General features: G+C 39.9%; 1 protein-coding gene across 8 annotated transcripts in view; it reads left to right on the forward strand.

Moving 5' to 3' along the window:
- EPS8 (EGFR pathway substrate 8, signaling adaptor) overlaps positions 1–23,013 on the forward strand; it is a 213,651-nt gene extending 190,638 nt beyond the window's left edge. For all 8 annotated transcript variants that reach the window (XM_048827861.2, XM_048827868.2, XM_048827844.2 and 5 more), the window contains 4 exons: positions 9,960–10,191; positions 13,798–13,978; positions 14,647–14,776; positions 21,833–23,013. In XM_048827861.2, coding sequence (XP_048683818.1) covers positions 9,960–10,191; positions 13,798–13,978; positions 14,647–14,776; positions 21,833–21,946 — 657 coding nt within the window. In that variant the 3' untranslated portion in view covers positions 21,947–23,013. The remainder of the gene's footprint in view (positions 1–9,959; positions 10,192–13,797; positions 13,979–14,646; positions 14,777–21,832) is intronic.

Here is a 23,013-nt window from a genome sequence, read left to right on the forward strand (position 1 = left end):
CAGTGGTTGACACTGGAAATACCCCCAGGATCTTCAAGGAATTTAATGTTGACAATTACACATGTTATGATGTTTGCAAATCCGAAGAATTACAAAGCGCTTATCAGACTTTTAGTCAGCTAGAAATCAGTTAGAGTATGCTGTATATTGGGTAGATGCTTTCACTTCTCCAATATTGCAGCTATTACTCCTGGGGGAATTCTGTGCCAAAAAATTCTGTGGACAATATTTTAAAATTCTGCATATCTTATTTGTCAAAACAACACAATATAATCACACCAGTTTGAATTATTTTGGTAATTTATTTCAAGATACATGTGAACAAGTATATCTGTAACAATACAGATAGCAAAAAAGTTTCAGGAAAGTGTTTTGTCAAATAGATCCCTTACTAGGCATACTAATACAGAATTTTGAGTAATAATTTATTTAAACTACAATACAGAAACATATTTTCCGCGCCCCTCAGAAGCAGTGCAAAGGCTTGGAGGAGTTGGGGGTAACAGAGGAGCTGAGGTAGAGGGAAGTAATTGCTGGGTAGGAACCTGGGAGTGAACTTGGAGGGTTGTTGGGTGGGGTAGAAGCATGGAACAGGTTTTTTTTGGGGGGAGGGATTGTTAAGGAGTTGGGGACCACCCCATGCAGACCCTGGCTGACCCCTAGCTTCTCCCATTCAGTCAGGCACATCTGCCCCATCCGCATGTCCCTGAACCCACACTCAGCCAACCCCTGCCCTCATGCACCTCCCGCCCCATCCCCATGTGTCCCAGCCACCCTTGTCCCCATGTGGCCCTGCACCCCCACTCCCATTCAGCCCCCACACCAGCCCCTCTGAACCCCACTATATGTAACCCTCCAGCAGCCCATGTGCCTCACTTTGTTCCATCCCCATATCCCATGCCTCCTCACCTGACCCCATGGGCAGGGCGCTATGAGGAATGCAGTCTCTCTTCCTTACTATCAGCTGCTGACTGCTCTGGCCAATGAGCTGGCTGCCCTCAGTTCTGGCATCATGGCAGCCCTTGGTGGGCTAAAAGCATAACTGCAGCATCTCTCCAGCAGAGTGTATTTTCTGCGGGGGACAGGAATTCTGTGCATGCGCAGTGATGCAGAATTCCCCCCCAGGAGTAAACCATAACAAAGCTGGGCTTGGTCAGTATTAAAAGGGAGATCTCCAAAAGAAAATTCAAGTGCTGTAGGAGTGTTTGAGCTTATTAGGAATTTATCATGATTATAGAGCTAGCTGCACCTCTCCTCCTCTTTTGGTCTCTGACAGCACACACTCAGGTGCTAGGCCTCATGCTCCTACCTGTCTTAGGGTGGAATTTCACAATTACACCATTCTTAGACTGGGCTCTGGGCTACAGTACCCTATATGTCAACCATCATTACCCAGCAGGTCCAGCTGGGCTTGGTCACCTGCACTTCAGGAGCCAGTGACCAAATATTCTTCTTAAAATTAGTGTTTAATTAGCACAAAGAACAAAGCATTAGAGAATTCTGTCTCTTCCCTTGCCATTCCTTTTTCACCCCTCAGTTCTGCTCTCTAACCATTGGAATCCTGTGCAAAACAGCAGTATGTCTGACTTGGCCTATATATTGAGAGACAATCCTGGCCACTAGTTTCAAGATCTAAACACCCGTGCACATATACAAACACCCTGGTGTGGTGGAAATAAAATGCTGCCTGCCAGGGATTGATCACACCTGCTTGGGTTTAGATGGTCCCTCAATGACTTTATCTGCCTTAGGGCAAGTCCACGCTACGGGGGAATGTTGATCTATACTACGCAATTTGAGTTACGTTAGTAGCATAACTGAAGTCGACGTAGCTTAGATCTACTTACTGTGGGGTCCACACCATGCTATGTTGATGGGATACTGGAGTGGACAGGAGAGTGATCCACGGTCAATTTAGCGGGTCTTCACTGGACTCGCTAAATCGACCCCCGGTGGATTGATTGCCACAGCGTCGATCCACCGGTAAGTGGAGACAAGCCCTTAGTTTTATTTTAGCTGGCAGATATAGTCATGCTACCAAACCTTTTGGCTTTATAAAGTGGTAAGTTGGATTCCATTTTAACAAATCTAGTTAAATCGCCTCAAATATTCTAGTTTCAGCAAGAACAAATGTTAATGTCCTTTTTTTCTATTCCGAATCCCCAACACACATTTAAACCATTTGAATCTGAGTTGATTAGGCTGATTAACACTCAGAAGCTTACACTACAATACTGCAATGATGCACAGTATCTCCCTGATCTCACCTGAAGGGTTTTATAACCATGAAGTGTAGATGCTATTTGTATCTATTCAAAGGTACCTTTTAAAGCAAACTGGTTACTTACTAAAGTGTCATTCATTTTTCTAGTGTTTTTCGTAATGACCTCCTAAAGAAAATGTTACATGTTAAATTCTTACCAGTCATTCTGGGGATCCTTACAAGAGAAGGCAAACCTTTTACCAAAGAACCTACCTTTCTGTTTGCTTTGGCGTGTGAGCACCGAGGTAGAGTTCTATTCTCCTCCTTTAGGACAAACGTCCTTTACGTTCCTTGGAATCTTGTCCATGAAGCCTTTCTTTCAAGTCTTTTTTTTGTTTAGCTATTGGCTTAAAATTATTTCTCTGTGACTTCCCCCTGACACTGAGCATTTGTGCCCAAAATTCATGTCTGTTGCCAGCTGCTCTAGATACCGATGTACTTGTATATTGCCAACTGTTAACTTCCCTGTTGATTGTGAAGTGCACTGTAACAAAGGGGAACACATACCAGGTGCTCATTTGGTAGTGGCCAAAGAGATGATGTCATTTTGAATTGAGCCAGTACCCCTTTATATTATTCCTTAATAAAATGCTGTTCTATTAAATTTGCTGTCATAACATGGGTTATTAGTGATTGAGAAGATGCCACTTTTCTATCTGAGTCAGTTCTGATCCAATTCTGCATTATGCTTTAAGGGGGCACTTAGCGGATAGAAGTGCTATTGTTTGGATGTCCTGATATGTAAATATGTCCTGATTACTGAGAGTGGTTCAAATTTCCCATTTAGTACTTTTTTCAAGAAATGGGGAATTAATCTTGACAATCCTAGCCAATACCAACCAACCTAAATTCTCTCTCTAGGCCTGGCTGTCTGAATTGTTCTTCACTTCCTGCCCTAAACAGTTATGTATTGCTGCTATGCACTGTTACACTGCTGCTGTGTTTCATCTCAGAGGTGGTTAGTAGTCTGAGAGTGCAAAGTGATTTAATTTTGTATGTGTGTATATATCACATATGGGGAGAAGGAGAGAGAGTGTGTGTATTTTGGACAGTAAGTCCTCTCAATAAAGCACTTATGGATCCCCTGGGACAGTATATGTACATGCACAAGACTTTTATCACAAACTATTTCTCCCTAAAACACAACATTTCGCTGAGTATATTTTTCTCTGACTGCACTGACAGAATGCAGCTATCTGCATCCAGGTGGGTGCGCTGCCATCCAGTTTGCAGTTGTCTTTGCCTTTTCTGGTTTTTCTCTTGACTCTCTCCTCTACTTACAAGCCTTATCGACAGTTTCTCTGCTCTGAAAGTACTATCTGTTTCTTTATAATTTAGTGTATCCGCTTGCACTAAACAGGGCTCCCACTTTGACAGCTTGTTTTCTGCCTCAATTGGCTCTTTCAGATGCAATGTTGGCATTGCGTCTCTTCAGCTGCTTATGCTGGCACAAAGGTATCACCATTCTGTGCCCTCTGTCACTGTGTTTGAGAGGAGTCTGATTCTGTCCCACGGCCAATACTCTTCTTTGATAGCCTGATTTTCTATTTATTATTCTTTTATAATGTATTCATTTGCATTGCATTGTGGTGGCCCCTGCATGCCCCAGTCACACGGCTGGTCTATGTACAATTTTTGTACCCCTTAAATTATATTGGTTTGAGGTTAAAGTGATACGACCCCCCGATAGTGTGAACAAAGTTATACTAGTATATAGATGTTAAACTCTAACCTATACTGGTATAGTCTACATGGGGAAATTTACCAGCATAACTACACCTTTGTATTGATACCACTGTAACTCCACATGTAGACGCTCTTATTCCGGAATAAGGGTGCCCACATGGGGAGTTATACCAGTATAAGTTATGGTGTTGTAATCATATTAGTATAGTTATGCTGGTAAATTTCCAAGTGTAGACAATACCTTACTCCCATAAATGTAGAGGAATAAGTTATATCGGTATTATATTAGCACCTTTCGCTGATATCGCTGAATCGACATTAGAGACGTATACTGTTTTAATTATTTAGAAAAATCACACCTATCGTCAAAATAGTTTTAAGTCAGTACAAAAACTATGGGTAGACCAGGCCAGTGGCCGAGGCCACACTGTGTTAGGTGCTGTACACCCACATAACAAAAATATAGGTCTGACTCATGGAGCGTATCTTTTCGGGGGGAGGGAAGGGGATTTTGAAAAGGACATGTCATCAGAATCCTGACTACCTAGAATCATCATTAGTCAGTGATGCCAATTTTAAACTAAGGCTTCAGATGAATCTTCATTACATGTTTCTGAAAGCAAAGGGCAAGAGATGAAGCTTCTTTGTGAAGTTTTATGATGTGAGTACAAATTAACCTGACGCTTTGTTATAACGTAGGAATGTATAGCATGATTACCTCTTAAATTGAACTGCTTTGGGTGTATTATAGGCATGTAAACTTATGTATGTTGTAATAAGATACAGTGTTGAGGTTCTTTATAGTACACAAAAACAAGGAAACACAAAGGACAAAGTGTGTAATTATCTCTGAGGCTTACTAAAAGGATACTGGAAGAAAGCAATATGCAACATAAAACAAAGGAAAAGTTGTTCTTAGTTCAATGTTTTGGCCTGCTATACGTGAAATGCATTTTGGAACATTTTCCAAAAAAGTGTAACTAATGTTAAAGCAAAAAGAAAAGGAGCTAAATTCTGGTCTTGATTTTAAGCCTGGATCTTGCTATTTCAATGGGAGACATTTGCAAGTATTATAAAGTGGAATTTGGCCTTAAGTGAATATTAAGTGTGTGTGTACAGACATACACACTAATAAATTGCAGTATCTCAGTTATCTGGAGAAAGGGCTATATTTCCTTTTTTTTTTCTTGTCTGACAGTGCAGCCGCAGTGACATGAGTGGTGTTAACACTTCCTCTTACACGAAGAACATATTTAGGAAGATTAGTTACTTGAATAACTGACCAGTATAAGTGATAAAGTATTATAAATAGAGACAGAAGGGTGTTTCTTAGTGCAATGTATAGGTCCACAAGGACTTGTATTTCTGTTGACTTTTTAGACTGAAGTTAAGTGTTTGGGGAGGTGAGCTTGTACATAAACTTGGCTATATATATGTCATGGTTTGAACATGATCTATATTCTGTTTTGTTGATGAACATGGCCAAAATATACATAGAAAATATGATGCTTTCATATTTGGTGTTCTGGCAATGATCAAGAAGTGGAGTTGGGATCTTCATTGCTTGTATAAATAAGTTATTGTACTGGAAAATGTGTCTGAGGAAAGATTAAAACAAATGGTGCTAAACCAAGATTCTTGACAAAGTAGCCTGCATCATGATGAGGCCTTTTTGAGACCTTTCCTTTTAATGTAAAATACAAAGTTTTCCTGAAATAAACTAACTCCAGTACCAACAAGCTTTTCTGAAATACATGGGGCCAGATCTTCAGTGTATGCAAACTAATGGAGAGCTATCCGTCTGTATCAGTGGAGGATCTGGCTCATGATTCTCTGGAAAACTAGGGCTTGAGCCAGCAAAGTGCTAAGCATTCTGGCCATGATCCAGCAAAGTACTTATGCATGTGGTTTATTTTAACTATTTGAATAGTCCCATTGACCCCAGTTTCTAGGTTACACATCCTTTTCAAATGTATCCCTTTTTAAAAAGCCCTGGCAGGTCTGATGCAATACCCAAATGGTTTAACTAAGAATGAATATGAAAATGAATAATAGTCCACTGTTCAAAATTAGTAAGTATTCCCTAGATGTAATTTCTGAATCTTTGTCTATTTCAGTGTAGGTTTCTTACCACCTGTTTTAATGTCTGTTTGTTTGGATGTGAAGTGTGAAAATATATATTAGATAAGTACTAGTCACCATACATTTGGTTTCATATATGTATGTTAGGTGACCAATTTTTCACCTGCAATTCTAAAGAAAAAAATAATAAAGATAGCTGATAAAGTTAGTGGGACTGGTATGCAGTCATTGGTATCAAAAGCTAATTAATGCCACTAATGTCTTTTTTAAAATTGCTGATGTGGTTGAAGTTCCAATATTGTGCTAACAATCTCATGTGATGTAATTTACTCCATTTTCCTCACAGCAATTACTGGGAGAGCTTTCAGAGGTAACACAAATTGCTATTATATGTTACTGACTTTCTAAAATGTCTCTTTGTAGGCTGAATCTTTTGGGTTGCATTGTTTCAAAAATTCCATAGTGCATACTTGTTTCTTTCATAGTGATAAATGAAGATTAACCCGATGAATGAGTTGAAGAGGTCTTCAAAATACTTCAATTTTTTTTTTTTTTAAATTGAGTAAACTCAGTTTCAGTACACAATTGGCTTTAGCACATGATTGCACAAATTTTGGACTACGTTTTATGTAGTTCCACTTATAAATGTAGAACTTGAATGGTTTCCCCTGTTGGATTATGTTTTCTTTGCAAATATGAAACTGATAGTTGCTCTCTTCTATGGGCATAGCACTTGTGGGATGTCTCGTTTGACAATGAAATTGTCCAGGGATGTCAAATAAGAGTTATATCTGGTATTTAGTAATCCTGCTTTGGGGTTTGATTGTGGTTGTGATGAAAGTTGATGTTTTGCTTTTTAGTGAACCATTCAGTCTCATCAAACTAGTAATGCTTTTCCCCCCTGTGTTAAAAGAAAATATGAATCACATTGTGGGGATAGCAGTTTGGCATTTTTAAATCTGTCAGCGTAATTTAATTATTTTTGAATTTCATTAAAACATTTTACACCGATACTTATAAAGTTCTTAAACTCATTAACTCATCTGTTGATGTATTAATTTGCCACCTCATGTTTCACTTAAAGAGTAGCTTTCTGGGGTATACATTATTCAGGCAGTTTGTTCTTTCATATTCTTATTCCACTTTTGTGGTGATTGTTATATTTTTAAAGGCAATTATTGGCATCACATCCAATGCTATAGCACAATTAATGTCAAGCATATGATTCCTGTAAGCTTCCCACATTGGATTACACAAACCAAACAAAAAATAATTGTAAGGTAATATATTAACCAATAAAATTGCATGAAACAAAGTAAAAATCTTTTATGGGGAACATATTTAGGAAGATCTGTTAATTTAATAACTGACCGCTATAAATAACGCAACAGAGAAATAGAGGAGCATTTCTCAGTTTAATCTATTAGCTTTGAAACCAATAGGACAGATTCTGAGCTGTTGTAAATCAGCATAACTCTGCTGGAGCTAAACCAATTTGCACTCTCTCCAGATCTGGGTCTGTACATTTTTGGGTTAAATTTCTCCGTTTTGGCATTCACGCATAGGAGCAGCTGGTTAAAATGAATGAAAAGTCGAATGTTCAAATATTGTTAAGGCACTGATGTGTGCTAATATTTTAACACATGGTTTCCACAAAGATTTCCCTACTTAATCTGTGATAAACCCACCTGTCCTGGGGGGATGGAGATGTGTGTTCCAGGAAGGATTGAGGCCTGGGGAGTTTACTCATTTGTTTTGCCCGCTAAAAATAAAACAACTTCTCATGACGAAGAAAGAAGTCTTCGCTACTTTATATTAAGATATACCGCTAGAAATGTCGATACTTTGCGCCTGCAAACTGTTCGGCGTATATCACTAGCATACTGCATTATTCAGCTTGTACAATTTGCAGGGGACGTGGCAATGTAGATTTTGTATAGGATTGCTACCCATCCGGTTTTCACCCAGGCAGTTGGCGTTTTGGCTTGTGTGTCTGGGTGCCATTTGACAACCCCTGATGTCCAGGTTTTCGTCTGGGTGGGGAGAGGTGGAGCAGGGGGCGGGGCCTTGGGAGAAGAGGCAGAGCAGGAGCGGGGTCTCAGGGGTCCCATTAGAAAGGGGGCAACCCTAATTTTGTATGAGTATCTAAATGTATCTTTTCTGCAAACCCTTTTGGAAAATACTTGCCGTTTAGTATAATCTGATACATTCTAAAAAATAAATTGCTTCTCAAAATTGTTTTTGAGCCAAATAATACATCACAGCTGCAAGAGTTGATGTAGCATATTGTGGGAGGTGGATCAACACAAAGAGGCAGGAAAATAACCGCAACGCTTCCCTACAGTTCGATGGCAAAATTGTAACAAACACCCACGAAGGCATCACTGTGTTAAAGAAACAGACTTAAATCATAACACAGTTGAAAACACGGTAGAAATGCGGAGTTGTTTAAATACAGATATGAGTTTTTGCCTACAAGAATGTGTGATGTGAAGCTTTTTTCCTGTGAGTCTCCAGAGAAAACATGTGACGTGCACATTGTTCTGTAGTTAAACTTGTTCAGACTGAGGCAGGCTGAACTGCAAAGTTCAGATCTGGGCCCATGCTTTGTCAAAGTTTAGGGATGTTTAGATGTCTTTCCGAAAGATATTTACTAACCAGAAGTTGTGGGGGTGGATGTACAGCTGGATGACTTTTTTCTTCCCTAACTTTTTTTCAGTGAAAAAATAGACCTTCAGTGACACCAAAATGTTTTTGCAGATGTCAATTTTGTTGAATTGTTTGTTTTGAGGAAAAACACCCCAAAAATCTGAAAAATTGAAATGTTTTGGTTTGACATGTTTGAAATTAAACCTTTTGATGTTTTTTATTCAAAACAACTTTTCAGTTCAAAATTTCCTTAAATTTTATTCATAAAAAAACCTACAAAATATTAAAAATGCACAGAATCAAAACAAAAGGTTTCATTTTGAGTTGAGTGAAACTTTTCATTGGGCCTAAAACAAAACTTCTTTTAAAAAAAACTTCCTGACAATTTCGAAAAATGTAATTTTTGGTTCAGTTGGAAATGACTTCCTCCCCACTCCCCCAGATTGCCAATGAACCAAAAAATCCACTATTCATCCAGCTCCAGGTAGGTATAGGAATCACTTGGTGAAAGTTATGGCCTATGTTTATGCAGAAGGTCAGACTAGGTAGTCATAATGATCACTGCTAGATGTGGGGTTTTGGCTTGGGCTGCTGCAAACATAGGAGTCAACAGCAAAGTGCAGATTAAAGGCAAACTTTCCCAAGGCTTGGGTATGTTTGGACCTAGGATTTTCGTTTACCTAGCTCTCGTACATGTTTAATCAGGTAAACTCCAGATATTCATATGTCTAAGAGGCCACTCAAAACCTTCACATAACAGGAGTTCTGGATTTAAAAAACTAATTTTAGACAAATTTTATATTTGGAGGAAAGAAATGAGTTCTGTATAATCAATATTGGGATGGCACCATGCCAACTGCCTAAAACGTTCTCTATGGAAGAGTGCATGGCGAGAGAGGCCATGGACATCTAATGAGACAGGGTATATATAAAACCATGCAGGCAACTCAAAACAGATGTGGATGGAATCTGCTCATAAGTTTGGCCCTCTTACCCAACTGTGGCACTGGAGAAAGGAGATGTTGGTGATGGTGTTGGGATAATCAGAGTTTATCCTAAATAGTAAGACAGATGGAAAGACTGACAACATTGAGAATATTGATGGCAAAGTAAGTTTTTGGGAAAGTGCAGCTGTATATCTGACAAGTAGCATGCCTTTCTGGGATGAATTGAGATTGCTGACTGCAACGTACCCAGGTGCTTTCCTGCAGAAGGTTTGGCTTTTGAACACTGAGGGATTTTACTGTGCAAAGCTAATTATGTGTTTGCATCTCTTCAGAAACAAAGGATGGATTATGTTCTGAAACAACCCGATCCCAGTCCTCCTGCTCCATCTCCACCTCTGACACCAGCTCCAGTTCCTGTCCCTCTCCCTCCTAGTGCACCAGCACCTATTCCAGTTCCTTTGCCAAAAGCACCAGGAACCATTAGCCGCCAAAGCAGCACCTCTAGTGAGAGCAGCGGTACCATTATGCGCGACAACCAGAGACACAAACAACTTCCTGTGGATCGTAAGTTTCTTCAAAATGGCCAGAAAAGCTATTTTCCTGCCATTTCCATCCATTGTAACATTTTAAAAATCACACTTTTCATGTTGTCATTTGATATCTGGCTTTTACCATAACTTTTTTAAAAAATGATCTTTCCATGTCACCTAGTGCAGTGAACCTGTCCAATAACCCAAGCTAAGCAGGTACTTGAATGAAAGTCGTCTGAGGAAAGTAGCTCAAGTAGTAGCTGCAAGAAGTGGTGATTGGGGATTCTGCCTCCTAATGTGTAGTAGCCTGATGCTATAATATGATAAGGAGCAGTGGTGGAGATACTGTCTTTCAGATGAGACAAAACTAAGGTCACTTCATATAATTAAAGACCTCATGACACTTATTGCAAAAGGGTGTTAAACTGTCTGTGTGTTACAGGCTACTTCTACGCTTACACATGTAGCTACGTGTCACAGTGAAAGGCAGGCTGCATACACAGTTGTCACTGTGTTGTGGATCTACACGCTGCAGTGAAAGGCTGTGGCAATGGGGAAGGTCTGCAGTAGTAGGCAGGCATTAGGGGAAAGGCCCTGGCACTGAGGAGGCAGTGAGGAAAGGGTCTGGTGGGGGGAGGTGCAGGGAAAGGCTCTGGTAGCACCAGTCTTTCCTCAATGTCTTCCCCTGCCACCTCCCCTCGCCACCAGAGCCTTTCACTGTGGTGGGGAAAGGCTCTGGCAGCAGGGAGGCAGTGGGATACTAAAAATAGCAGCCCAGATGTGAGAAGCACTGCTCGGGTGTGGAGAGAGCCATGTAGATCATGCTCCTCGCCTAAGTCATGTCTCACCGTCTACACTGCTGTTTATACCCAGGCTAGCTGGGTGTGCTGTGTCTGTTCTGTACACGCTGCCGTAAGTGTAGACGTAACATCAATACTTATATGATGCCCATTTCCGTAGTATCAGAATGTCTCACAATCCTTAGTGTATTTGTCCTCACAACACCCCTGTGAGGTAGGGATGTGCTGTTATCACCCATTTTACAGATGGGGAACTCAGGGACAGCAAGACTAATTTGCCCATGGTCACACCAGAAGTCTGTGGCAGAAACAGGAACTGAACTAGGCTTTCCTAAATTCCAGATTAGCATCCTAACAACTGCACCACCATCCTTCCTGTGTCTAACCTTGCTGTCACAGCCAAATTTCAATTCAGTTACTTATATTATGCCTACATATATGTTCTTTCATTTCAATTGAATATGTTGTTCTTCATATCCTGACCTGAACTGTACAACAACTATTATCTCCAACCCCAGAGGTAGCTGTATATTAGCGGTAGAAAAATGTGATCCTTATGTGTTATTTTGGGAAAGCCTTTGGAGTCCTTTTTGAATAGAAAACATTATAAAAGTGATTGTGATATATTTGAAATAATAATTTAGTATCAGTCTTGATGTATGTTTGTGTTCAGATATACAGCAGTGGATTTCAGCATGCGGAGTGCCATGCTAGTATTCTGGGAAAAGTTACCCTTTAATGCACATGCTTGCTGCTGTCCTTGTTTTCAGCATTTAGCAAGCACTTGAGGCTCTGTGACAGGAGGCAGAGGCTAAAACTGAAGAAGAACAAGCAAGGCATTAATTTCTTATACTTTCCTGGCTTGACTGAGAGTACATGGCCTGAAATTATGGCAGCTCTTTAACAAGAGCTCCCTGGTAATCAAGGAAGAGAGAAGGAAAGAGGTTGGCAACCTTGTTCTCTCAAGTTCTGCCCAAAACAGTGTCGTCAATGGCATTTCTAATGACTACTGCTGTGTCCCTTACTGTGTACCCCTCGAATCAGAAGGGTTTTTATAGTAACATAATTCCAATAATTTAGCAGTTTTACATATGCCTAAAACCAGCACTTTAATAGCGTAGTTTAGAAATCAGACACTCTGATTTCTTTCCCCAGAACTGAAGAAGAGCTCGGGGTAGTTTGAAAGCTTGTATCTTCCGCCAGCAGAAGTTGGCCCAATAAAAGATACAACTTCACCTATGTTGTCTCTAGTTTACAAGTAACTGTTACAAGCTGAAAAGATGATATTGAAATAAGATCTTGAGTGATTTGGCTGTTTGTGGGTTGACAGCTCTTCCCTTTTTTTCCTCTCTGGCATGGCAAAAAATCCTAGCAACATTTCTGGTAAAGTTGTACTAATTAATACCCATGTTTAGTTCTCTGAGATAGCTCTCCCTTCCATGTTCTGAATAAACACATTTCTGAGTCTGCAGATCTAAATCAATAAGGCATCTTTCGCTTGACCTGTTGAGACAAACTGTAGTGCACTTTGAACTTAACTTCACTGTGGCCCATTATGTCCTTTCCTTCTGGAAGAGACTGACTATTTAAAGAGAAGCTCTAAGAACTAATTTAGCCATTAACTAATGGGGCCAAAAGGATATGGATACAGTATCCTGCAGAAATATTACTTCAGCAATGAAAATACCTCAGAGTTAAGCCTTTCTCTGCATTAGCTGTCATTGTTGCCACAAGGTAATATTGCACCTATACTATGAACTAGATCTACAGTTTCATTTTGGGGACAGTTTGTCAGTTTCTGCATCTATCGGAATAAGTGATTTGTCACTTAAAGGACAACAGAGATGCTGGCTCATAAGCATGAGGCAGGTCTTCAGTCCTTAGAGAATAATTGCAATACTTCCTTCCTCTGAGGCTGTGTTCTGAGTTAGTGTTCCCAGCCGAAGCATATAGCCTTCCAGAGATGTACAAATTTCCGTTACAGAATTGACCCAGTGCACATCTGGTTCAGCTAGCTGTACGCTTGAGGCCAATGCTGGAAGCTTCAGAGAAGCAAAATTTTGTTGGGTGGAAAGCTAGAGAATTTGGTAAATTTCATGCTAATTTCCAATGACCCTAAGCACCAGTATCTCAGTAAGATTCACTAAATACCCCTAAAAATTTCAGCAGTGATACCATTTAAAATAAACAGAAACAAACCACTATTTTGCTCTGTCTTATAGTTTGTATTTACCTCTTCTCCAAAACACACATTGGGAAAGTGGATTCAAATAGTGACAGTCACTTGCAGAAGGAATGCAGTGAACCCTAGGGATGGTCAAAACTTTTCTGTCTGAACTGTGTTTCAACAGAAAAATTGTCCTCCCCCCCTCCCCCCCAAAGTGTCTGTTTCACACAGCAAATGTCAATGTTTTGTCAGAAAATTAAATGGCCCCAAACCAAAGTATGTTGATTTGGAATTGCTGCCATAGTGCCTTATAGGAATTGTTCAGCTACTGCAGGTTCGTGCCCCTTCTCATTTACAGCCTGGGCTCTTACACCTCCCCTGCAGCAGCAAGGTCTCTCCCCCCGGCCCTCTTTTAGGTTTTTGGCTGAAATTTTTGCAGAAAAAAACTATTCTGTGGAAAATTAAACAAAAGTGATTTTTTTTTTCATTTTTGTCAAAATTTTCCATGGAGTAGAAAAAAGTATTTTTGACCCTCTCTAGTGAATGCTTTTTTTATTTTAAAAATGGAGCGTGGTGGTACTAAGAACAAACATGCTTTTTTCCCAAAAGCATCTTTTAAAAAGCCTTAAAATAGATTCCCTGTTGTGTTCATCTTTTTTCTCTCTCTTTTTAGGTAGGAAATCTCAGATGGAGGAGGTACAGGATGAGCTTATTCACAGGCTTACCATTGGCCGGAGTGCTGCCCAGAAAAAGTTCCATGTGCCACGACCAAATGTACCAGTAGTTAATATCACTTATGATTCCTCTGCTGAGGATGTGAAAATGTGGTTGGAGTCAAAAGGATTCAGCCCAGTGTAAGTCTGAGGATGAACTTGGGGAAACACTTATTTCAGAATATAAAGGGAAATAAACTACAATTTTTCAAAAGAGACTAGGATTTTGACTGCCTAACTTGTGGTGTTTTCCAGCAGTCTGGTTTTCAGAAAGTGCTGAGCACTCGCCCTCTGAAAATCCATTCCCCTTTTAATAAGAGGTCTTAAATTAAGCCCCCAAAATATTGAGGCACGCAGAACCACAAGTCACTCTTGAAAATGTTGTCCACTTTTACGCTGATTCTAACAAAAGGAGATCAGATTGCACCCTGCTGTTGGTGACTGACTTCCATCCTAGTAACCTGTAAATCTCATCTTCAAAATTAGAAACTAATTTCACCCAAAATGGGCCGAGCACTGCAAGGCGCTGATTTTTTACTATAGGGTTCCACTTTAATGGGTGGTAAGGACACTCAGCCCCTTGCAAAGTCAAGGAAAATATAAGTGGATTTGACCAGTTTTTAGGTACTAATGTTGAGTACTTCAGCATGTAAAGCTTTTGTCTTAATTTAATAATCCTATTTGGGATAATTTGGGGAGAAAATGGCTCATGTTTCTCTCCCAAGTGGTAGATTTTTATTTATTTTTATTTTGCTTCTCACAGAACTATAAAATCTTATGATGTTCACTCTCTGCTCTGCCTTTTTTAGGACTGTCAATAGCCTTGGAGTGCTGACGGGGGCTCAGCTTTTCTCTCTCAATAAGGATGAATTAAAGACTGTTTGTCCTGAAGGGTCTAGAGTCTACAGCCAAATTACTGTACAGAAAGCTGCATTAGAGGTATGTCTAACCCCTCTTCTCAAAATGGTGCATAGTAGCTGGTAACCATGAAAAATTCTTAGGTTGGTAGGGTTTCCAGTCTCTAATCATTAGCAGTTAGGATGAGATTTTCAGGGGTCAGATTATCCTACACCTACTGTTAGAGTTCTTATGCCTTCCTCTGGGGCATTTGGATGCTGACCATTATCAGAGGTTAGATGGTCTGATCCAATATGGCAATTCCTGTATTCTTCTGACTGTAAAATCAGAGGTGATTCCTCCTCATTTTGTCCTTCTCTCCTGTTCTCTGCTACCTTCCTCTTCCTTTTCTCCCCATCCTCTAGTACAGTGGTTCTCAACCAGAGATATGTGTACACCTATGAGTACACAGAGGTCTTCTGAGTGATACATCAACCCATCTAGATATTTGCCTTGTTTTACAACAGGCTACATTAAAAGCACTAGCAAAGTCAGTATGAACTAAAATTTCATACAATAACTTGGTTATACTGCTCTATATACTATACACTGAAATGTAAGTACAATATTTATACTCCAATTAATTTATTTTATAATTATATGGCAAAAATGAGAAAATAAGCAATGTTTCAGTAATAGTGTGCTGTGACACTTGGTATTTTTATGTCTGATTTTGTTGGCAAGTAGTTTTTAAGTGAGGTGAAACTTGAGACTATGCAAGACCAATCAGACTCCTGAATGGGGTACAGTAGTCTGGAAAGGTTGAGAGCCACTGCTCTAGCAGGCTGGAGCCATTACAGACTGAAATTCTCCCTTTCTGCACTCTCCCCACCATTACATTCCACCCACTAGTGGGTCAGTGTTTGGAAGGACAGACAGACTTGGTGCATTTTGTAGTAATGGTAATGTGTGCTTATAGCCAGCCATTTTGCATAGATAATCAAGAATGTATTCCTTCTTAGAAGGGATCAGTTGAAGATTAAGAAACGTGGTAATGGTGGTGAATAAGGGCTATCAGATCACTGTGGAGAATCATAAGTAATTATTGATTGACATTTGTGTGTGTTTATACACATCCCCTCCCCTCCCTTACTCCCCCATGATTTGTAACTTTATAAAGCTTGACATCTACCACAGCTTTTTGTGATAGAAGACCCCATGAATAAATTTAGATGGGAAATTAGAAGAAGGTTTCTTACCACTAGAGGAGTGAAGTTCTGGAACAGCCTTCCAATAGGAGTAAAGGGGGCAAACAACCTAACTAGTTTTAAGATGGAGCTTGATAAATTTATGAGCAGGTTTACATGATGGGGTTGCCTACAGTAGCAGGGGACTGGATTCGATGACCCAGCAGGTCATTACCAGTCCTGTGTGCTGCATCTCTGTTTTCGGATGTGCTAAGCATTCCTATCTGTTAGAGTTGTGGGTGCTCAGCACTTTAGAAAATCAAGTCCAGTGACACCTGTTTCTCTTGGATTGGATTGATACCACCAGCTCATTTGGCATAGGAAACCAAACATCCATCGGATAGTAATGACTTCCAATCTCTATCTTGGTCATCTTGTTTGAATTGGTAAACTTGAGGTGAAATGTTCCTTTACCAATCACCAGAGCCATGCATGCCACTACCAATGCTGGCACCGTGGGAGGCAGTCTCAGCAGAGAAGCAAACAACAGAATGAGCTGTGGAGACCAAATATAAACCTGAAAGCGGTGAACTGTCCAGTTCAGGATTGAGGCAAATTAGCTGGGCAGTATTGGCAAGTAGGCACTGTTGCTACTCTATGTAATTTTAGTCTTTCACCCTCAATCCAGCACTTGAAAATGACCACAGCCAGAATGACTATACTGGCAGAATGCCTTGCTCATTACATGTATTATATTTCTGTGTTTTACTTACTTTGCCTATAGCTTCTATACTTTTATTAGAAAATAACAAATCCCCCAGTCTGAACCACTTGGATGTATATGGGAGGGAATAAGTTACTTAAAATGAATTATACCCACATTTACTTTTACTATGCCTTTTTTAATGTCAATATGTTTTGGAAATCATCCTCTAAGGAAACGTACCCAGCTTTAAAATATCATGTTTATTACACAAGATGATTCAGACACTTGGCATATGAATAACACACCTGTAGACATCCACACACCTCACAGTTGTTACAAAGTGGGTACAATACTAGTTTGATGGAGGCAGTCAAGGAAACAGGAGACTTAAACACTGATTGTGAAAGGAATCCCCCTGTTAATAGTTATACTGTCAAAGGGCATGGTGGTGTCCTATAGGGTATTAAATTAACTGTGGACATGCACTATAAGCAGATGTCGTCTTTATTGTTGCAAATAGCTAGGAAAATATTCTTGTGTTCAATGGAAGTTAATTTTAAAATTGAACATGTATCAGGTTAGTAGAAGTCTCATTCTCCCTCTGTGTTTTGGGCTTTTTTTGCTTGGCTTTGGTTTCGGTTGTTTCTTCATTCTGCGGGAATTTGAGTGGTCAAGGCTTGTCTATTAAGATTATCTGCAAATGTTAATATGCAGGTATTGGAAGTTTAACAAGGAGGTTGATCTTTTTTGTTGGTTTCTGTAAGTCTTAATTAAAATTCAGTCTCCACTTTATCATTTGACTTTTAACTTATTAAATTAAAAGTAATCTTTTTTTTTTTTTGGGACGATGTGATGCTTTAACCCCTCTACTGATGTCTTACTGGGAACATCTGAACATACTGAAGGAGCATGTTTTTTTTCTGTGCTTGTCTGTCCTGCCTCCAAGAGCATGTTCTTACGTAAATTGCAGAAAGCAAGTCTGTTTGCAGTTGAATGGCAGTGGCCATTTCTGAAACATTATCTGTACACCAGCTAACAAAAATGAGCTGTTTTGTTCTTAAAAGATAATAAATGTTATCACTCAAACTGGAAGCAATTCAAATAATAGTTCATAGAGCCATGTAAAATTGTTAAACCAGTGTAACCCATGACATACAGATTATCTAAGCACAATTAACTCTTTTTTATAAATGTCTGACTAGCCATTGGGTTATGAGTTTACCCATACAGATCTAGCTAATATATAGAACAGATGATTAGATTCCATGTACTCTAGATTTTGCATCCTGTGTCTAATACTTGTGACCTGTGTGTCAGAGGAATTGACTGACTCTTAAGTCAGTGCAGGTACAAATAACATCCCATGCTGGACTAAGTCTGGATCCACCCAAACAAATTCCTCTCCATGCTTGTCCTAAGCTTGCTCCTTGATCTGTGTCCTTTCTGTGATGCAGGGGTGCTCCCAAATCTGTGCCCCAGATCCAGGGAACCAGCCTTAATCCACCTCTGCATAATGACTAATTCTTCAGTTAAGCAGTGAACTAATGCCTTAAACTTAGGCTACTGTAATTCAGTAGTTGTACCCGCAGGAAAAATAATATGCTAAGTGCAACAATTTAAATGTCTGTCTTGCTTTATCTTCTGCTGAGCTTTTTTTGATCAGTCCTCCACTGCTGAGTGAGCTGAAAATCCTTCATTCTCTCTTTTGAATTAAACCGGAATTCAAACGTGGAAGAGAAAGCAACAAATGTTAAGGCTTTCTGTGGCCACCACATAAACATGGTCTAAAGAGAGTGAAAATCGAGGAGAAGAAGGTGTCTTGGATTATTTTCTCCCTCGGGGGAAATAAATGGTTTCTTACAAAATTTGTTACATTGAATCAATTTTTTTCCTATTTGTTTTTAAATAAAAAAAAATCTAAAGAATGGAAAGCATAATTGCTGTTCTTGAGCAGCGTGCTGTAAAAAGAATGGCTCTCTGCCCCAAGCAAAGTGCCTGGAGTTGTGAGATCTGGGTTTTGTTTGTGGCTTTGCTACAGACTCCTTGAGTGACTTTAGGCAAATCACTTTGAGTTCAACTCTCAGCTGTGCCTGTACAAAACTTAAGCACTGTGGAGAAAGAGGTGCTGATCACAGCTCCCTGGTGGCTTTCTGCCCAGTGTCAGGGTAACAAATACTTCAAGGGGTCAGTGTGCCTAAATAGAAGAATTAGACACCCCACCATCCTCCCCGAATGGAAAATGCCTGATTTTTCTAATCTGCACATCATGTTGCCCAGCAGTTAGCTCATGCAAAATAGTTTATTGGATAATACCCTGTAATCAGTCTAACTTGGCATAAATTGTAAAGAGCTGTAATTAAGAACCAATTGAAGAATTGTTTACCTATCCTTTGCATAAGGAAACTGTTGCTAGCCTCATATGATGCAGACTTCCTATCCGTGATGAGGAAGATTAAGATTCTCCTAGTTCTTAAGGAGAAAAGGAGGACTTGTGGCACCTTAGAGACTAACAAATTTATTTGAGCATAAGCTTTCGTGAGCTACAGCTCACTTCATCAGATGCAAGGCCTGTCCTGTAGTAGGTAACTTCTGGGTACTCTTGTACTCTTCTGGAGCAAATGCGGTTGTATCGTAGAGCTTGGCTGTAGACAATGGATCATGTGTTGTGGTCTGGATGAAAGCTGGAAGCATGTAGGTAAGCATAGCGGTCAGTAGGTTTCCGGTGTAGGGTGGTGTTTATGTAACCATCGCTTATTAGCACCGTAGTGTCCAGGAAGTGGATCTCTTGTGTGGACTGGTCCAGGCTGAGGTTGATGGTGGGATAGAAAATGTTGAAATCATGGTGGAATTCCTCAAGGACTTTTTTTCCATGGGTCCAGATGATGAAGATGTCATCAATGTAGCGCAAGTAGAGAAGGGGCATTAGGGTCTAGGATTCCAGCAGTTGACAAGAACGTGTGAGGAACAGTAGGGGTGTGTTCAACTTTACATTACGATCCCCTAATGTCTACAGCCACGCTCTACGATACAACCGCATTTGCTCCAACCCCTCACACAGAGACAAACACCTACAAGATCTCTGTCAAGCATTCTTACAACTATAATACCCACCTGCTGAAGTGAAGAAACAGATTGACAGAGCCAGAAGAGTACCCAGAAGTTACCTACTACAGGACAGGCCCAACAAAGAAAATAACAGAACGCCACTAGCCATCACCTTCAGCCCCCAACTAAAACCTCTCCAACGCGTCATCGAGGATCTGCAACCTATCCTGAAGGATGAGCTTGGCAATTCTTCAACAAAAAAACTTTAAAAACAGACTCCAACGAGAGACTGCTGAATTGGAATTAATTTGCAAACTGGATACAATTAACTTAGGCTTGAATAAAGACTGGGAGTGGATGTGTCATTACACAAAGTAAAACTATTTCCCCATATTTATTCACATACACCCCCCCACACACTGTTCCTCACACATTCTTGTCAACTGCTGGAAATGGCCCACCTTGATTATCACTACAAAAGCCCCCTCCCACCCCCGCGCTTTCCTGCTGGTAATAGCTCACCTTACCTGATCACTCTTGTTACAGTGTGTACAGTAACACCCATTGTTTCATGTTCTCTGTGTATATAAAATCTCCCCACTGTATTTTCCACTGCATGCATCCGATGAAGTGAGCTGTAGCTCACGAAACCTTATGCTCAAATAAATTTGTTAGTCTCTAAGATGCCACAAGTACTCTTTTTTTCTTTTTGGGAAACATACTAACACGGCTGCTACTCTGAAACTAGTTCTTAAGGTAATTTTGTTATACAGCTAGATAAATAGTGGGTTGATATCCAACTGTATAATCTACTAATCTTATTCAAAGTAATATACAGTGTAGAAGTTTCCAATATAATTAGCATGTATACTTGCATACTAATGACTTCATTCAAATTACCAAATGGTCTGTACGCAGAAGAGAAAAACAGAGATTTGCTCTAGTTTCTCCAGAAATGTAGAATGGTAAGAACATAATTTTTTAACTTCACCGACATTTCTTTTCAGGCAACATTATTTGGGTTGGTTAGATGACATGGATCAGTCGAAACTGCACTGTCATAAGTGCTAAATCCATGTGTTAAAATGTTTATACAGCAGGTAAAATGGGTAAATAAAGTGGGGCTCCTAAATCCATATTTAGGTTCCAATCCTGCAGACACTTGTGTGTGTTCAACTTTACACGTATGCATAGACTTTATGGTTTGAAGGGACCACTATGATCATCTAGTCTGATCTCCTGCACATTGCAGGCCAGAGAACCTCACTCACCCACTCCTGTAACAGACCCATAACCTCTAGCTGAGATACTGAAGTCCTCAGATCATGGTTTAAAAACATCAAGTTACCAAAAATCCACCATTTATACTAGTTTAAACCTGCCCCAGGCTGCAGAGGAAGACGAAAAGCCCTCAGGGTCTCTGCCAATCTGACCTGGAGGAAAATGCCTTCCCAACTCCAAATATGGAGATCAGTTAGACCCTGAGCCTGTGGGCAAGACCCACCAGCCAGACACCTGGGAAAGAATTCTCTGTAGTAACTCGGAGTCCTCCCCATCTAGTGTCCCATCACCGGCCGTTGGAGATATTTGCTGCTAGATGTTGCAGATTGGCTACCTGCCATTGTAGGCAGTCTCATCATACCATCCTCTCCATAAACTTATCCAGTTCAGGCTTGAAGCCAGTTAGGTTTTTTGCCCCCCACCGCTCCCCTTATAAGGCTGTTTCTGAAATTCACTCCTCTGATGGTTAGAGACCTTGATCTTAATTTCAGACCTAAACTTGTTGATGGCCATTGACTTCAGTGGCACTGTGCATGTAAAATTAAACAGATGGTTGCAGGATTGAGGCCTTAAGCTCCTAAAAGGATGAAATCCTGGCCCCATTGAGGTCGGGGTTTCATCCCCGAGTCCTGAATAACTTTCGTTGACATCCAGAGAGAGCTGAGGATGCTCAGCAGTACTGGAAATCAGGCTGAACTTATTTAGAAGCCTACAGCCCTCATTCAGGAAAGCATTTAAGCATATAGTTAAGTTCCTCACTATGTAGGATATCACTTAAGTGCTGTCCTGAATGGGCCTCTTTAGGCCACATTTAGGCCTAAATGTGGACTGAAGACCTAACGTTAAGCCGTCTGTCTGTCTTATTAAAATCTTGGCTGAAAAGCCTCATCCTGTTGCTAGAACCACAAATTAAATTTGTTTTCTTCTTTTCATTTTTAGGCTAACAATGGTAGCTCAGAACTCCAGGAAATCATGAGACGACGACAAGAAAAAATTAGTGCAGCGGCCTCAGATTCAGGAGTGGAATCGTTTGATGAGGGAAGTAGTCACTGAATGTCTTTTCCTTTTAATCCCATTGTCCTTGGCATTATTCCATCAAGCTTTGTTTTAGGAAGCAATGAAGGGGAATGTCTGATTTATTATTATTATTTTGTAGACATAACTTGTTGCCATAAAGAAACCATGCAACTGGACTTGACAGAAGTACCCACTGCTGGACGTTCTTGGCACTCGAGAAAACCCTTACATCCAAACATGAGTTTTAGCCTTGTGGAATTAACCATTTCATGCTCTTTTTGTGGATAATCAGAAACACATTGCTGCTTTTGATTTATTCCAGTGAAGTTGAGCCAGTAGTAAGACGTACTTGGACCTTCAGTAATATAAGAGTTTAAATTCCTTCTGCCGCTGTAGTCTGTGATTCATTCCTTTTGTCTCACGCTCTGGACAGCAGGATGTTCAGATTTATTGGAAAGTTCTTGATGCCAGCAATCAAAGATGAAATGTTTAGAATGCAAACAGCAACTCAAGCCTTTGGAACATAGGCTGAATTTTTCTTGTACCTCTTGCAAGGCGTTTTATTACTAAAGAAGCTGTTGATAGCAAGAGCATATATTCTGTACTTTGATTTTATTTCTGTTTCACTGGTTATGAACCATACTATTACACAGCAAGGAATAACTAGAAAACATTAACACACAAGTCAGCTTACAAAGGTGGTTAGACCTGCTTTTGATAGCCATAACGGTATTCACAGTATCTTTTTTTTTAATAGACCTGCATTTTTGTTGGTAACTTAACTAGTCAAAAGGAAAATGTAATCTAGACTCTTTTTTGTGTTGATCCTAAATGACCAGTTTTCTGTATGTAAAAAAAAAAAAGTTCATTTATAAATTTAATCTTTTGAAATATTATTAATTCCGGGGGGCGGGGACACTTTCCAGCAAATGTTATTTTTGGAAACACAATTTTTGTCACAAAGTGTTCTATTGTTTCACATGTATAAAGACTGACACGTCATTTAGAAAGATTTCATCATCTAGTTTCATTAATTTTCATAGTGCCTTTTTCACATGATTCAGCTGAAAGTCTGCAATAAACAGTGTTTGATGTATGTTAAA

The sequence above is a fragment of the Caretta caretta genome, chromosome 1 (genome assembly GCF_965140235.1).
Source record: "Caretta caretta isolate rCarCar2 chromosome 1, rCarCar1.hap1, whole genome shotgun sequence".
NCBI lineage: Eukaryota > Metazoa > Chordata > Testudines > Cheloniidae > Caretta > Caretta caretta.